General features: G+C 33.5%; 1 protein-coding gene, 1 non-coding gene and 1 pseudogene across 3 annotated transcripts; all 3 read right to left on the bottom strand.

Annotated features, from left to right (window-relative positions):
- Nucleotides 1-2,582: 2,582 nt before the first annotated feature.
- TRNAM-CAU lies at nucleotides 2,583-2,668 on the bottom strand. The gene is given in 2 exon segments: nucleotides 2,583-2,618; nucleotides 2,631-2,668. It is a non-coding gene; the product is annotated as a tRNA-Met (tRNA).
- A 3,393-nt stretch (nucleotides 2,669-6,061) lies between these two features.
- LOC120141232 lies at nucleotides 6,062-8,069 on the bottom strand (annotated as a pseudogene).
- A 795-nt stretch (nucleotides 8,070-8,864) lies between these two features.
- Nucleotides 8,865-14,128, bottom strand: LOC120141234 (protein phosphatase 2C 32-like). Of its 2 annotated transcripts, XM_039156164.1 has the most exons (4): nucleotides 11,322-14,128; nucleotides 10,544-10,657; nucleotides 9,317-9,581; nucleotides 8,865-9,065 (listed from the first exon to the last, which is right to left on the bottom strand). In XM_039156164.1, exons 1-4 carry the CDS (start codon nucleotides 13,506-13,508, stop codon nucleotides 8,950-8,952), a joined length of 2,682 nt encoding a protein of 893 aa, XP_039012095.1. In that variant the 5' UTR covers nucleotides 13,509-14,128; the 3' UTR covers nucleotides 8,865-8,949. The 2 variants fall into 2 exon arrangements, with proteins under 2 accessions (XP_039012095.1, XP_039012096.1); XM_039156165.1 differs by lacking the exon at nucleotides 8,865-9,065 and having other exon boundaries at nucleotides 9,427-9,577; nucleotides 11,322-14,123.
- Between the last annotated feature and the right edge of the window lie 2,971 nt (nucleotides 14,129-17,099).

The raw sequence follows: 17,099 nt of genomic DNA, 5'->3' as shown, positions 1-17,099 counted from the left end.
GCACAAAATTATAAATTCACATATAATTAAAAAATGATAAATTATCTATTTAATCACCCTTCTATTATTTTATTTTTGTTTTGGACATCCAATTATTTTATTTTTTTTAAAATCATACCTTTATATTTTATTTTATTTTTTGTTACCTTCTATTAAAAAATTAACAGTGATGTTTATGTGACATTTTAAATTATTTTTTTATTTTTCACTTAATTATTCTTTTTTTTACATGACGAATAAGGTTAAAATCTAATATGTATCCTCTTAAAAGAGGATCATGCTTGTTTATGTGAGTAATTTGGCGTTTAATATTTTTTTCGATGTTTTGGGCTTTTAATTTTTTTTTTGATGTTTTCTATTTAAAATTTGATGTATTTATTAGATAATTTATTTAATATAATAAAAAATAACTTACAAACAAATTTATTTAGTTTGCTTGTTCTTAGGATTTAATTTTTCGATACTTGTTATTAGGAGCCTAATTTCTATGTTCATCACAGGTCACTAAAATCTCATAAACGAGTCTGACTCGAATCTAACTCTCCTTTAAAAAAGGACCCCACTTAAACTCATATTTTCATATAAAAATTGACCTGGTCGAATCAAATCAAAACCTATCAAATCTGGGTCAACATGGTCATCCTATACATGTCCACGGATGTATGAGAAATTGAGAATATATATATTTCTTTAAAAAAATCGTTGGAGACTTAGAATTCAATATTCTAATTGTTTCCATAATCATTCGAAGTTTAGTTCTTATTCTTAAATGAACATTTATGGATGCATGGTATAGAGAACTACATGACTCCATTACCATAGAAAAAAGAAGAGGTTTTTGACAAAATATTTTATATTAATATAATCATGAATTTAATTTATATACTTATATTTAATATTTAATTTTTCTCAATATAAATAATAATAATTAAATTAGTTAGATTACTGGAAAAAAATACTAAATATATTACATTAAATTCCACTACAAGACTATATATGTTGTGCATGAATATAATTAATTTAGTATTTTTAAACTCTTTAGTTTAATCATATTCTACATTAAACATGTTAAGCTGGTGTTGCTGAATATAAACATATAAGATAGGGTTTTCTTGAATTACAAGGGACTAACCATAATAAATGGATGACAGAATAACAAGATTTAGATGCCTGAATTATTTGGTCATGCATGCAACCATCTTATCTGTCTCATTAACCAAATTTATTTCAATTAACTGCCCGAAAAACGACTTGCCAACTTCACTCTCCATGTTTTTCTTATAAAAACAACATCTTTCATAAATCCCAGCCTAATCATTCACGTCTCCTTTATTACCATATTAATTTGTAACTTTATAATTTTATCATATATATATATATATTATTCAAACACAATTTCTTTAATAATAACGTAGGTGTAATGTAATGCATAGAAGTGTAACAATATTTTAAGATAATGATATGTAACATTCTTGTCCTAAAAAAATTATTCAGATAGATCATCCGAAATGAGATCATATATAATTCGAATATATGTACATGGTGAAATTATTAATAATGTTTGTGGGTAATAATTATAACCTCCACGGCTCTACAGGAATGTCAGTGTCCAACATTCAAATATGATGTAAAAAGGAATAGCAATTAAGCTGAAAGACAAACTTTATTGTTTTCCTCGTATAATTAAGACCAAACAACTTTTTGACGTTCATCCTGAGAAAGAAATTACAACAATATCGTTGCCTGTCAAAATCCAATTGCTATTACGTATTGCGTTTTGGCACGCAAAACCTAATCAGTAGGAATAATGATGATGGAAGTTGGTATTTTTTTTTTTTTGGTTACAGATGGAAGTTGTTTTTATACATTGCCAAAGTTATAAACAAATTAATAGAATGAATAGGTAAAGAAGGGGTGTATGTATATATCGAGTAAGATAAAGGATATGATCTATTGTATTGATGCATTTATTGAGAAACTGGGTAGTTTGGTGGCTGCAATTGCCATTCGCCAAGGGGCGTTGTCCTAAGATGGTGGCACCTAGGGTTTGCATTTGCAACCCTATGTTTGTTTTCTCTTGTTTTAAATGCACAATTGGAACCTATCACTTACTTTCGATGGGTGCCCATAACTCCCCTAATCATGCTTCGTTCTCTTTTTTCTTTACCTCAAGATTTTAATTTTCCATTATATTTCTGAGTATAAAGATTGGGTGCATAATAAAAACCTTTTAAGTTCTAAAAATATAAATTTATAGGTCTATTTGGATTACACTACTTAAAAAGGATAAGATAATCATAAATCTTAAATATAGATTTATTTATACATTTACTTGTTATTTGGATTACGCTAAAGAATGAATGGAGGCAAACATATAATTTATTTCGAATGTTGCAACACATTATGGTTACCATTTTCTAAGCTACATGCTATTGATTAAACAAAACTAATGAAAAATTTATTTATTTTATCCAAATAATTATTTCAAAATCCACGGTCAGCGGTGAATAAGAGACCGGCCCAGGATCTGTTTGCCACTGAACCCAAATTAAGACCCATTACAGAGGAAAATAAAAAAGGCGTGGGGTGAGAGAGGCTCGAACTCTCGACCTCAGGATAACTCAACAAGCTATGAGACCTACGCGCTAGCCATCTGCGCCACCACCCCTGATGTTTGAGGAAATCGGTTTGCCTTTTAAAACCGTAAAATAATCCTTAAATTAAACACGACTTTGTCTATATCAGTAGTTTCCTCTTGTACTCGCCATATTTGGTTATATCAAACACAACTTGAAAAGGTAAGACAGGAACAACTTAAAATGTGTATAATATGAAAAAAGAATCCGTAGCTTATAGACAACTAAGCATATGAGAGGAAAGTAGAAATTTTGGGTTTCCTTCTTTACAAATATTCACACTTTCTTTTGCTAATTATCGAAGAATCTGTTAGCAGCAGCGCGGTCTTTTTAACCTTCATTAGAAAGGAAAGGGTAGCATTAATTAACACCGCTTATCACATTTCACAGCATTTGGAATTCCATTTAACGGTGTTTTTAAAAGATTCTACTGCTTGCCATAGAAAGTGAAAACCAAACCACAGCCATGTTATTTGATTAATATCATTGGGGAAGGGCATTAGGATCACAAAAGGTTTAGAGATACCCTGGCCCTCTTACAGAAAAAAAATATTTGTATTTCAACTGCTAGAGTTTGTGATCCAGATTTCGTTATGTTTTGTGTCCGTACAACTACATATATAATTAGGATTCTAAGGTTTGATGTATCTTTGCGAAATCCTTTTGTATTTGCTGTTTTTATAGTTAAATTTCTCATTTTTTTTACATTATTTTTTCTGATAGGATTTTCACATAAATATGTATGTTCTTGTTTTGCAATCTGTTATCTGTAAAATGAATAGTTAGTATTGTTCGTTTTTTTTTTCATGAGTCTTACCCACCTTAGAATGTAGACATTTTTCTTGCCTTTCAAGCCATGACCATTTATAATATTTTTCTGCTAAAAACCCACAAATAAAATACAATTTCCATTATACCAATGGAATACAAGAACATGAAGTCATGTGTGAGCAGTTGGTTGGGTTACTTGGGTACGGAAGTTGACTTGAAAGATGGCATAACCCATGTGATTTTAGCTGTACGGTTCCTTAAGATATGCCATGATATATGGTTCTGCTTATCAACCAAAATAATCATTTTTCTTTGTATTTCTTCTTAAATAAGGCACCGGTACCTGCAGGTTCATGGTGGTTGCATGTAATGTGACTGCTGCTAGCGAAACCTGTCTAAACATGAATTTTAAATGTGTTTTTAAATGGATTGACTTTGATTTTATAGTTGCAGAGTTTCCTATTCACTTGTTTTCTGAAAAGTCATAGTTGCGAGAATTAGGAAATTGAGTTCAAATTCAAAGCATATAGTTTCTGCAATAGAAATTATTTAATTTTCTCCTGTAATTTTATATTGCCTGCTTGACAATTTGCTGCTCAACTGTACAATTACGTACCATGAAACTATAATGCGTTGAATTTACAGATAATCCCAGAAATTTATTGGAAATAATAGTTAGAGCTGGTGACCCTTTGATTTGTTTCTCTTATTGCTATCAAGCATAAGAGAATTTTAGGTTATGATCATCTCTTCAATAAATACATGTGTTGTTGAAAAAATAAATAAAAACCAGATGTATAGCATTTAGCCTGCCAAACTTATATTCACCCTGAGATTGAATAAATTGTAGTAACTTTTATTTCACCATTTATGGTAGTAGATTGATGGAAATATTATCAACTGCAGAACCAAGATTTATAACTACTGTCACATGGGTTTGAATATAAAAATAGGTTTCCCATATGACATTATGAATTACGATGATTTATTCTATCATTTAAGGAATAAGGATAATAGCATAATATTTAAAATCTCTATCAATAATTTTTCATAAGCTATCAGCAGGGTCTATCACTGATTATAAATATCTAGGTGAAATGCATCGTTGGCATCAAACTCGTCCTTCGCTCACATTCTCCAACGTAAAAGAAAAAGAAAATGAAGAGTGCCTATCTATTTACTACTGCTATTCTCATTGTGTGTTTATATTTCCCCCCTAAATTTCACGTAGCAGATGCAGCTCATACTTGGCTCTCAGCACATGCAACATTCTATGGTGGAAGTGATGCTTCCGGCACAATGGGTAAGTTTCCTCTTTTTTAATCCCTTTTTCTTTCTTATTTTTGGTTCATTTCATTGAATATGTTGGTTTTTGCAGGTGGAGCTTGTGGTTATGGCAATCTCTAAACAGACTGTTATGGAACAAACACGGCCGCACTCAGCACAATTTTGTTTAACGACGGCAGGTCATGTGGAGGCTGCTATCAGATAACTTGCGATGCAAAAAAGGTACCCCAATGGTGTCTCAAGGGTAAATACATTACCATCACCGCCACCGACTTCTGCCCTCCGAATTACGCACTCCCGAATATCGATGGTGGTTGGTGTAATCCACCCCGACCACACTTCGACATGGCTCAACCCGCATTCGAGACCATAGCGAAATACCGGGCTGGAATTGTACCAATCCTCTAAGGAGGTATGTCCACTGTTCTCATTCTGCCATAAAAAAAAGAAAAAAAAAAGAACTTGAAAACTAAGCACTGTTTGACCATTGCAAATATGAATAATTTGTTTTCCAGGGTTACATGCAGGAGAAAGAGAGGCATGAGATTCACCATCAATGGAAGGAATTATTTTGAGCTGGTGCTGATATCAAACGTTGGGGGTGCTGGAGAGATTTCAAAGGTATGGGTAAAGGGTTCCAAAACCAATAAATGGGAAAGCATGTTGAGGAACTGGGGTGCCAATTGGCAGAGCTTAAGCTACCTAAATGGTCATACCTTATCTTTCAGGGTCCAAGTCAGTAATGGCAAGACTCGAACTGCACTTAATGTGGTGCCTTCAAATTGGCAATTCGGTCAGTCTTTCAAAAGCAATGTTCAAATTTAAAACTTCCCATATAATCTCAGATATGTATTTGTTTATGTATTTTGCTTATTACATTTACTTCCAAGCTGTACTATCATATTCTCATCACTTAGGTTGTGGCTTGGCGTTTTACTGTTGAAGCCCAACAAGTGATTTGTTTACAAAATATACTCTGTTGCAACGGTACTGATGATTGCAAGTTTGCAATTAATGTTCCAAATTTTCATTTATGGTTTTTGCTCAACCGGAATGATGGAAAAATTCTGGCTGAAATGAGCCATTAAATCTAAACCAATGAACAAAAACTGAATTGAAGTTGAACCAGTGTGACCTTTATATTATACACAAATTATAAATTTAATTATTGTTTTTTAAATGACCATTTCATACCCAATCATTTAACCATATTATCCTTATATTATTTTAATCAAGATTAAAAATTCGAAATTTTAAAAGTAAAAAAAAAATTAATCAAATTAGAGGAAATAAATTAAATCCACTACTCACATGGACTAATTATTGACTGAACAGGCCACTGATAATCTATTCTTTGTTATCAGTAACAGCATCCGTACAAAAAGAAATCAAAAGCATCTCAAATATGTTTACAGGACTAGGATTATAGTATTTAAGCATAACTAGTTAGAAAAAGAAAACCGTGTCTCAATCATCATTAAAATTGACGATGGTACAACAGTCACAGCAACAGTTTTATAAAATAAATTGACCTTTTGTTGCCAAGTGAACATTTTCGTGCACAAGTAACATTCCAGTCAACCACTGGACATGTAGCTTGAAAGTTCAATCTGATATGCTGCTTGTGTAATTGTGTTATCTCCGCATTACTCGTTGGTGTTCTTGTTTCCGTAAGCGCTCTAGCATAAACTGATCGGTTGCGGCTTGCCTACTTCCTGCTGCATCATTGCTTGCATCAGTCGGGTTGGAGCCAGCATTGTCATCCTGTGAGTTTCTGTCCTTGTATAGCTCAGGATGTTTTGTAAGTTCAGGGAAGGAAAATGGGGTGACAGATGAACACGATGTACATCAAGAAGCAAAATCGAAACAAACAAACCTAAAGATTGCAATTCATAACAATAGATGGAAGAAAACCCACTAATCCCAACTAGCAAGTTATTTGCAGAGAAAATCAAAATGAACTAAAATCAATGACCTCTAATCACAAAAGTGTGAAAGAAAATGTAAGCACCCTTTTCTAAGTTTTTCGGCGTAATCCCTGCCTCGCTGGAAGTAATCAGCACTGTAACTTGAAGGGATGTTAACTTCTGATTTTGACCGTCCCGTGAGCTGCTTTTCCTGAAGAAGCTTTTTGGCACTGTTTCCTCTATACTTCTCAACTTGAATCTGCCATCAAAGAAACCATTCTGATACAAAATCAATTAATATATTACAGAAGAGGGTGGCACACAGCATTTAGTTTGTCTAAGATATTATATCACGTTTGCTTAGCAGTGCAGCAGCAAAACAAGTTCTGCTCAAAAAGCTAAAATTTCCCTATATTGAAGAATAGGATTCTGGGATCAAGATCCAGTAAAGATTATGTTCTTGAAATGAGATATTAATAAAACGCATACTCAATAGACAGTTGAACTTCAGCAATCCCGGTAGTCCATTGCGTAGAACTTTCTTCCGGATTCAGTTTTTTCACCTGCAAGGAATAAACCAAGAAGTAAAAACTATAAACCCTAACTCGAAACCGGTGTTGCAGTAATCAACCAAACACCAGATATAAAAAGTTCATGAGAACAACAATGAAATATGTTTGCAAATGATAAGGAAATTCAAAGCTCACTTTAAGATGCTCAGGAATTTTGTACAATTCATCTTCGGCACGAGTTAAATCATTCTCAACTTCATTTTTCTCATTCATGTTCCTTCCTCTCTTCTTTGCAAATTCTTGCTCCACATATTTTATCCTTAATTCGCAAAACGATTACAGGAAAGATAAAAACAAATACACAACTAGACAATCCAGAAACACACACACACACACACAAAATGGGAAATGGTAAATGAAAAGGCATACATGTTTGGATCCTCAACAAGGACAGCGGTTTCTATAACGAAAGTATCCTGAAGCACAAGCTCCTCTTTTTCTCCATCAGCATCGCCCTTTTCGGTAACTTTAGCTACGACGCCTCCTGTTTGCACCTTAGGAATCGCAGGGATTCCTGATTTCCTCTCTCTCTCTCTGTTTCTGCAGGAAATTCACTTCCTCTAACGCCAACCTATGCATTCAAATCCAAAAAAATGATTTTTTTAAAAAACCCTAACTTAGTTTCTAAAAAATTAAAAAGGGGGGGAAAGACTACCGTCTTTCTTCTTCATCGTCTGATTTGGCAGCTGGATCATCTCCGTCGTCTTCTAGAAAGCTTCTTTTCCTGAAATTCTTGTTATTCTTCTTCAGCATTTCAAATTCTAAAAAATTGTATCTCGATTTCCTTCTCCAACGTCAGGTTCAAATTACCAATTTCTCTGCTTTCACCACTTCACCACGGTCCACAACCAAATAACGCCATCACAACCCAGGCAGGCACCGCCGACAACAATGGGTAACAAATTTAAAAAACTACGTTTAAACAACCACCAGCCCAAACCCAGGGTTTTATTTATTGAACCTGCCTAGACGCCCAATGTAACCCACTTCTGGCTTGAATGTCCATTCATTGGCCCATTAGTTTACGGATAAATTGAAAATTAATTTTAACTTATCAATCAGCAGTGATATGCTCGGTTTTTTTATTAAAAAAACATATAATTATAATATAAATAAATAATTTCTATAATTTATAAAATAATTATAAAATATTTGAATTTAAATTAAAAATTACATAAGATAAAAATTAAATATAAAATTTCGTTTATAACGTAATTGAATAATATCTTTGAAGTATATACAATTATATGATGTGCTAGACCCAACTCCACTTGTTATTACATACAAAATGTTAGATTTAACTTCCTTTAATTCAATAAATTTTCTTCAACGGCTGACAAATGAAAATAACACGTAGTACCATCACTTGAGCTTTTCTTAGGAGAAAGTTTGTTTCTCCCTCCACTGTTCTTATAATAAATCAAACTCTTCTTTTAGGATTAAATACATAAAAATATATTTGGCAAGACTGTGCAAGGAGTTGTACCTTACGAATACACAAATGATGCTCTCATTATTGGACGGGGCTTTGAGTTCTTAAACTATTAAAAGTTACAAAATAATCACTTGACTATTCATATATTCCAAATATGTAAGAAGGCAGTTATCATTCATGTGATTGTGCAACCGAACATATCTGAAAATGCTGAGACTAAGATTCTATCTTTCATTTCTGTAATGGATAATTAATATCAACCCTTGCTTGAAAAATATTTCATTGTTGAGGAAATTGTTAAAAGGTGACAATAAAAAGAAAAATGAAGGGAAAAAAAAACATTATCCAGAAGACCTCCAAATTCTTCCCTCCAATGAAACAACCATAACTGAAACATCATCGTGATACTTACGCCGATCTCCATGGGGTATGTCGAGCAATTCGTGAAAATCCATTCCTGCAGAAATCGACAAATTCCCATCATTAACATATGTGAAAAACAGAAGTTCAAATTAAGTCATGGCTTTCCATAGATTGCATTGATATGCGAAAGAAATGTCAAATGCAACTACATCTATGTTCTAACCACATGAAAAATGAAAATGCCATATTTTGCAGCTTTTTTTTTGGAATTTTTTCCACTCAAACTGTATCGATTATCCTGATACATCTAACAGCAAGAATAGATGGTATATTCCATAATCATACCATTCTTTTTTGCAGCACGGAGTAGAAGCTCCGTAACAAGGTATTGTGCAGGATCACCTTCAGGAACATTTTCAATGAACCAAGTGACATGGGCAACAACCTCTTCATTGCTGAAATACTGGTAAAGTCCATCAGATGATAGTACCAAGAATCGGTCACAAGAGGAGAGCCGATGGTGAACAACAGAGGGGATGCAGCTAAGGTAAGGAGTGTTTCCCACATAGTCAATCCGAAACATCTCTAGCAGAGCTTCATTACAAGCTGGCTGAACACAACAAGTGAAAACAGCAAAGAACCAATCATTTCAAAATCAACGAACTAGCATAGAAAGACAATGAATAAAACAGATAGGTTCCAATGAACATGGTATGCAGCAAATTTGATGAAAATAGCACAATTTGATCCCATGTTTTACTCCACTATAAAGTTGCAGTATCTAAATGCAATAAAGGAAACAATTAAATGCCATTAGAAAACCTTTGGCCAAATTTTCAAATCACACAGCTTAAGCAGCTTCTTTTATAAGATATAATATATTAATTAACACCCAGTAACAGGCTTGTGATTTGGATATTGAACTGCCAGAAGAGGGTTGATGAGACCCCAGACGTATTCGAGGAGGAAGAGAAGAGGGAGGTAGAAGTATGATGGAATGACCTTTGCAAGAATTTAAATTTAAGTACACGATATTGCACACAAAACTTGGATATAGTTTGGCCGGTAGTTTAAGTGGTACATGTAGGCATGCAACTTCAAGGGTATATATACTAAACCATCAATTTGTAGATAGACGACAAACAAAAAGTTCCTACCCAACTAACCTGCCTTAAAGTGCTACATCAAGAAAGAAAGTCTTATTCAACGTGCACATATCTTGCATCACTTAGCCTATCCACTTCACATAAACCAATCAGCTGATATATTGAGCACCGCAGAAAATAAGATGGTCAACTTTATGTAATCAGTACAAGATTTTAGACAAATAACTATCAACTTCATCGCACAATGGTGGTCAAATAGTAAAATACTATAACAAGTTATCATGCTTACAAAACTGAGAAAGAGAGAGCAAGAACCAAAAGTACAATAAAAAAATTCTGTTAGAATGTATTTATTTTACAAAAAAGCATCATAGGTTTTATTATTTTTATCTTTTCTACTTATTATTAAATCTCAAATGAGAGAAAGAAAATGAATATAACAATTAAAGATCCTAACCCAACCAACCTTCTTCAGGAAACCAGCACCAAATGCTCTAGTGACTTTCAATTGCCCTTTCACCCTATCATTTAAAAAGGCTTCCTCATCATCAGGATGCTCTGCCTTTATTCTTAAGATTTCCTGCCATAAACAATCAAGAACAGGTTATTGTTTGCTAGATGACATCTAAATTTATTTCTCGTCTGACACATATAAACTTGGTGTGTTTTACCCATAGTTTTTTATAAGCCAGCTAATATCTGAAGCAATCATCCTGGAGCTTAATGAATTGAAAATTTATCGTTGGCATTCAGACTGAATGCATATCCAGGGATGAGGTCATTGGCAAAACAACCAGACCAAGGCCACTAAAGGAAGATAAACCAACCGTACGACCAAATGACCCAGCATTTTTTCAGTTCACCAACTTATAGTGCCTAGCAAGTGCACTTTAAAGTGGAACCAGTTAAGATCAAAATATCCAATAAATCCCACAAAAATAAAGGTGTTTAAGTGAAAGTGATCTGATATTATGATGCAAATTTGACTTAATTAAATCCAAACTAGATATATAAATGCTTAAAACATTTTGCTATATTCATATTCCTCTAAATTCAATTGTGAATTCCTCCTACAAATCATGTCCCATAAATGTATCTTCTCCCTGCATGTCTGTCACCCAATTTTTATATATATCACATTTTATAAGGACATATTTATGATGGATATCATCAGAAGTCCAAAATATATAAAATTCAACATATGAATAATTAAATTTTAGCCTGTTGGTAAATCAGTAGCAGACCTCTTCAATACTTGTGCTGTGGTCAGTGGAAAGCTGAACCGCTTTCATCTTCAATCTGCAAACAGAGAGGTCCCTGTTCTTGTTCAGTAAGCTAACTGGACCATGTTGGTTATGCATAGGAGACTCCTCTGATATTCTGTCCAGCTCCATACGCACTAGCAACTCTCTAGATCTATTTCTAAACTTTAAATCATCCTTTGCAAATTTTGGATTTGGATGGCAATCATTTGGTCTTTCTTGTGCCAAAATCACACGGCTATCCCCAAGGTTCATGACATATACATCCTCATCCTTCATTAACATCACTAGAACACATGATCCCATCAAAGCAAGCTCCGGGTTGATGTCAAGAGCCTTTTCCACCATTTGCATATAAGCCTCTTCAGTACTTTCGAGTGCACGAGCCATTGCTCTTAACACAGCATCATGATCAACAACTCCAGATTTGCACCTTCTAATAGGTCCTGAAGATTCAACTATTTTCTCATCCACACAAATGTCTTCTCTGTCCCAATCATAACTCCAAGGAAAAAGTTTCTTTTGTAATGACTTATGCTTCCGATATAATTTTTGCACCTTTGAACCAAACAGAGACTTTCTTGTATTCTGCCTTTGCCCTGACATGGAAGCAGCAGTTGCAGCACCAGGATTATCAAAATTCCCAATATCTTCTCTTGAAGTAGTTGGATAATCGCCTTGTATGTTAGACCTATCATCTTTCGAATTTGATGAGTTGATGCATCCTAAATTATCATAAAGCGGTTGACAATCGCATAAACCTTTTACTTGTCTATCCATTTGTGAGATTAACAGAGAACCTTGACCATCCCATGGCTCCATCTGAAGTAACTCATATAGCCGCATGCTTTTCCTGCCTTGACCAGCTAAGTTTACACGTGGAACAGATTCAGATTCAGCCCCTAAAGTGGACTTTCTATGCTTAGATAAATCCTGTTCCATGTCCCTTACATCATCCTTTTCCTCAACAATTTCATTATTAGACGATTGACCTTGAATATTTTCTTGAGTAAGCAATTCTCCTACAGTAGACAATATTTCTTGATCTGAACAAGAAATTGACTTTTCTTCTTTGCTGCAGTATAAATCAGCATCAGGATTTCTACTCCTAGATGTTTCAGGTTTTAAGGAGTCAAATCTAGATTTATCTTCATAATCCCATAGCAACCCTTCCAATTCCTTGTCTATGGCTTTATAAAGATGACACATCAGAAAATCCGGAGCATCAGGACCACTAAAACCATCATATATGCCAATAAACAGCCATCCTTGCTCTTCAGAGAGCACAACATGAACCCTATCTTCACCAGCCTTTCCATGAGCCCATTGCAAGTTGCGACTGCTTCCGTATTCCTCTTCAGGCGGCCCCGCTTCAAGACAATTCCAAGAGGGTTCAGATCGAAGCTTTGGTTCCTTAGCATGCCATACCGATCGGGTCAGTGGGTACGATAAAATTCTTTGCATCCAACCAGACCCCATTGAATGCTTCGAAAAGGTCCTTTTCATTGGTCCACTAACACTTCTCATGAATCGCTGGAAATGAGGTCTTCTGCGACCACATGCAAGCGGAGCAGAGAAATTGGATTTATCAGCAGCATCAAGTGGCCCAGACATCACACCCTTCTCAATTGGTCCAGACATAAAACCACCCCCTTTATCTAGAGGCCCTGAAGCCAACCCTCTCTCAAGAGGTCCAGACAGGAACCCGTTCAGAGGACCAGAACCACGGCGAACTGGCTGCAAAGGGATTGCAGCAAATAAGGAGGTACTCTCAAATGATGCAGCAGGCTCTTGGACATCAGTAGCAAACATTGCAATCTGATTTCCAGTTCTAGCTGTAGAAACATTCGCACTAACAGACGCACCGGAGATGGTCCTAAATGTGGTTTCTCGGAAACTCCTACTCTGTCTTTGTAGTCCTGTGGAATCCTCCAAGATATCATGTCTAAATGACCCACTTAACGTCTCAGAATCAAGGGTGCTTGAATCAATAGTAAACCTCTCAGAGTTTGATGGAGTAATGGCAGGAGACTCAAAGATCGGAGGCCTAACATAACAAAATGAATGGCCTAACCCTTCATCCAAGGGCTCTAGAAAATCTAAATCAACTCCCCTTTTTCCATTAAAAGGCACAAAGCAACCAACAACACGAGAAGTCCCATTACCCATTTCTCTTCTCTATATGAGGAACCCCCAAAGGACTACAACCTCTGGTAGGGAGGGTTTCTATGACTTTGCACCAAAAGCAAATGCAAACCAAAACCCCAAACCCCAATAAACCCTTTAACCACCCTATCACTATTCTGATAACTTAGCATCCTAAAACCCAGCAACTTCGCAGCTAAAATTAACAGATGCCCAATTCTTCCCTAGAAAATCGGAATTGAAAAGGGTATAATTAATGGCATGAGAGGAAGTAGAAAGAGTGAAAATGCGACGATCTGACCTTAAAGAGTGGGAGCTGAAGCATGAATAAACCAGCTGATGGAACATAAGTAGCAAACCAGATCTACTGGAGGAGCAAATGGACAGTAAATGGAACACATCAGATAAAAACAAAACACCCAAAATTTAAGAGTTCCTTTTGTTTTGGTTTTTGACGAAGAACCCCATGTTATAAATTAAAACACCAAAACCCAGATTGAGACCACCTTTCCTCCCGTGATTGAATCATTGAGTCATACAACAACTGTTCTAAAATAAAGACAACTTTATGCAAGTACATAGATTTCTTGTATTTATAATACATAACATATACAGTATATATATTGTGAGTTAAACAAAGGAGGGTGAATGGAAATGGAAAGGAGGTTTGAGGAGAAGAAAAGGAAGAGAGAGAGGAAATGCAGGTATTTGTTTTGATAGATAAATTAAAAGAATAATAAGAAAAAAGAAATTTAGGTACCAATAACCCTCGACCGATATTAAGCTAACTTTCTAGATTTTGATAATATTTTATTTATATAACTATCATCTTACAAGAAAATAAATGAAAATATAAAGGGGAGGCCAGAAGGAGCCGAACCTAGGACATAAGATCTCAGTCACTCCTAGCAAAACTTAGACCCGAGCATTAACCTTGGATATGGAGTGATGGGGTCTCGAAGATCGACAAGTAAAATATCAAAAAAAGAGAAAGTAAAAGTTACCAAAATAGAAATACAAGAATAAGTGAGATACCAAATAGGTAGTTTAACCAAATGAAAACATAGTATTTTATTACTATTGCTAGGTTAAACTGCATAAATGCTTACTAAATTTTTAGGATGATTGTGTTTTGGGCACCAAACTTTTAAGACTTGCAATATAGCCATTAGACTTTTTATTCGCTTTCATTACAATCACTATTGTCGGTTACCTTTAAGAAATGCTAATGTAGCAGCTAAAGTCACCTTCTTTCAAAACAAAAATTAAGTTTCTCAAACTTTAGATTAGTGGTCGTCTCTCCTCTTTTTATCATCATTTTTATCACCATTCTATAGTTTTTCAGGTCGAAAATATCATCGAACTCCTCCTCCTCCACTTTTTTTATCAAATCAAACTCGTTAGAAAACCTTCCAATATCTTCAAATCTCAAAAGAAATTAGAAATTAAAACCTTTTATTTGTCATTATCAATATTCGGATCAACTTAAAATCAAGCTATGCTATTTTTTTGTCAAACTTTAATGTGTCGCATTAGCATTTACTAGCGACAATGACTAATGAAATCAAATTAAAATTTTAGTGATTATATTCAAGTTTAAAAAGATTTGTGACTAAAATGCAATTAGGCTAAAAGTTTGTGGATCATTTATGTAGTTTACAATTATTATTATTATTTAGTATTATATAATAAATTTGTGGGTAAAGTACACAAATGGTCATCTGACTACATGGTGTTGCTTTGTTGAGTCTATTGACAATTAAAAGTTACAACCTTATCATCTAATTATAGGGTGTTGATTTATTGAGTCCCTCGACTATTAAAAGTTACAAAATGGTCATTTGATTATTCATATGTTCTAAACTCGTCACTTTCTGTTAAAAAATTGACGAGTCTGAGTTGAATGTTAACCTACTAAATAGGATAAATCAAAAGGTCATAGGTTTTGACAAACATGTTGCCATGTATTTGTCATCGTATTATCAAATAAAATAAGATAAATCAAATAATAATTAAAATGACGGTTAGGGTGTGTTTGATTCACAGAATATAAGATTATCAGTGAGAATGAGATTACCGGTGGAAATAAAATTACTATGAATGTTGTATTTTGTGTTTGATTGATTTAGCAGAAATGTAAAATTACCGTGTTTGGTTACAGAAATAAAAGATTATTGGAATGTATATTTTACCAAATTATTCTTATATATTTATTTTTTTAACAAGTTGAATTATACTATAATTTTATTATAATTAATTTATATTTTCTTTAAAAAAAATTAAATTCATAAAATTTATATAATTTTTTTACAAAATTGAAAAGATAAATAGGTTTAATGAAAGGGTAAAATTTTATTTTAACTCATGAACTTCATATACAATTTTAATTATGGATTTTTTTGTAAATCTAAAATAATTTAAGAATAAATTTAAAATTTAAAATTCATAGAATTTTTTTATTCAACGATAGAAGAATGATATTTTTGAAAGAAAAAAAATTTAAAATCATTTTGGTAAAAAACATCGGTAATCCAACAATTCCTAAGGAAATGATATAATCACATTTCTGATAATATACTCTAAAATACCACCGTTGGTAATAAAAGATTACCGTGGCTGAGAATGTTGGCCAACCAAACGGGGGAATGAGATTACATTCCCCTGGTAATCTCTAAATCAAACACCCTCTTAAGTTAAACGTTAGGGGACTTTTTGTTTTAAAATGAAACTTTTATAGTCAAAATGCTTCCGAAAAAAATAAAGGACAAAATGAATGATTATTTTAGTTGGGAGTTGATTTTGATAACATGCCAACAAAATTGACCTAACTTTTATTAAGAAAATTATATAATTTTATTTAAATATCAAAATTTAAAATTATGACATCGTAATTTAAAATTTTTAGGTCGTTCCAATTGTATCCCTCTTTTCTCTAATTAATTTTGGAGCAATTATATCATTATGACTTATAACCGTGGATTCAAAATTTATGAACATAAGTACATAACAAAAGAGATAAATCAAGAAAAAAGTGATTATATTTTTTACAAGACAACTAATATTACCAGAAGAATTAACCGCTCGCGATCATGACCAAAACAGAACATTTTTTTTTTTTGAAAATAAACACAAAACATGTTAAATCCTCAGTATTTATCTTTTTCTTCATACTTTATATATATATATTACAATATTATTGCTTGATACAGATGAAAGGTTGAATCCTCAGTTAATCTCAATAGTTAAAGAAAAACATGTTTTACTAAAACATTATAGTATCACTGTAGTCGACATTTACTAAATCATATTTTTAATCAACAAATGACAGAACAAAAAACATGTTTTACTTTTTCAATCAAGCTAATAAAAGTTAGGTCAAGGTTATATCAAAAACAGTGAACAAAATGCCACCTTCGATTCTTCGTTTGTCGTTTTGACTGTTTCATCCCTTTGATTTGCGGGGATTATATCCGAATTTTGTCTTAAATTGGAACATTGGAAATTTCGATTGCACTTTCCAAGGAATTATTAGTCTTCAATAGTATCATGGGTAAATTATAATGATCAACCTACTTCTTAATTATTGTTTTGGTTGTATTTCTGTTTCAGATTTTG

The sequence above is a fragment of the Hibiscus syriacus genome, unplaced genomic scaffold (genome assembly GCF_006381635.1).
Source record: "Hibiscus syriacus cultivar Baekdansim isolate YM2019G1 unplaced genomic scaffold, ASM638163v2 tig00110794_pilon, whole genome shotgun sequence".
Classification (NCBI taxonomy): Eukaryota; Viridiplantae; Streptophyta; class Magnoliopsida; order Malvales; family Malvaceae; genus Hibiscus; species Hibiscus syriacus.
Note: the sequence above shows the minus strand (reverse complement) of the source record. Positions and strands in the feature narration are given on the sequence as shown.

Bases quoted from the DNA above. Each gene is read 5' to 3' on its own strand.
- LOC120141234 (XM_039156164.1), bottom strand. From the start codon at position 13,508: ATGGGTAATGGGACTTCTCGTGTTGTTGGTTGCTTTGTGCCTTTTAAT. The intron at 10,658-11,321 runs GTCTGCTACTGA...TGTTTATGGCAG, and splicing joins ACAGCACAAGTATTGAAGAG to GAAATCTTAAGAATAAAGGC. The intron at 9,582-10,543 runs GTTGGTTGGGTT...TGTTGTGTTCAG, and splicing joins GTGCTGGTTTCCTGAAGAAG to CCAGCTTGTAATGAAGCTCT.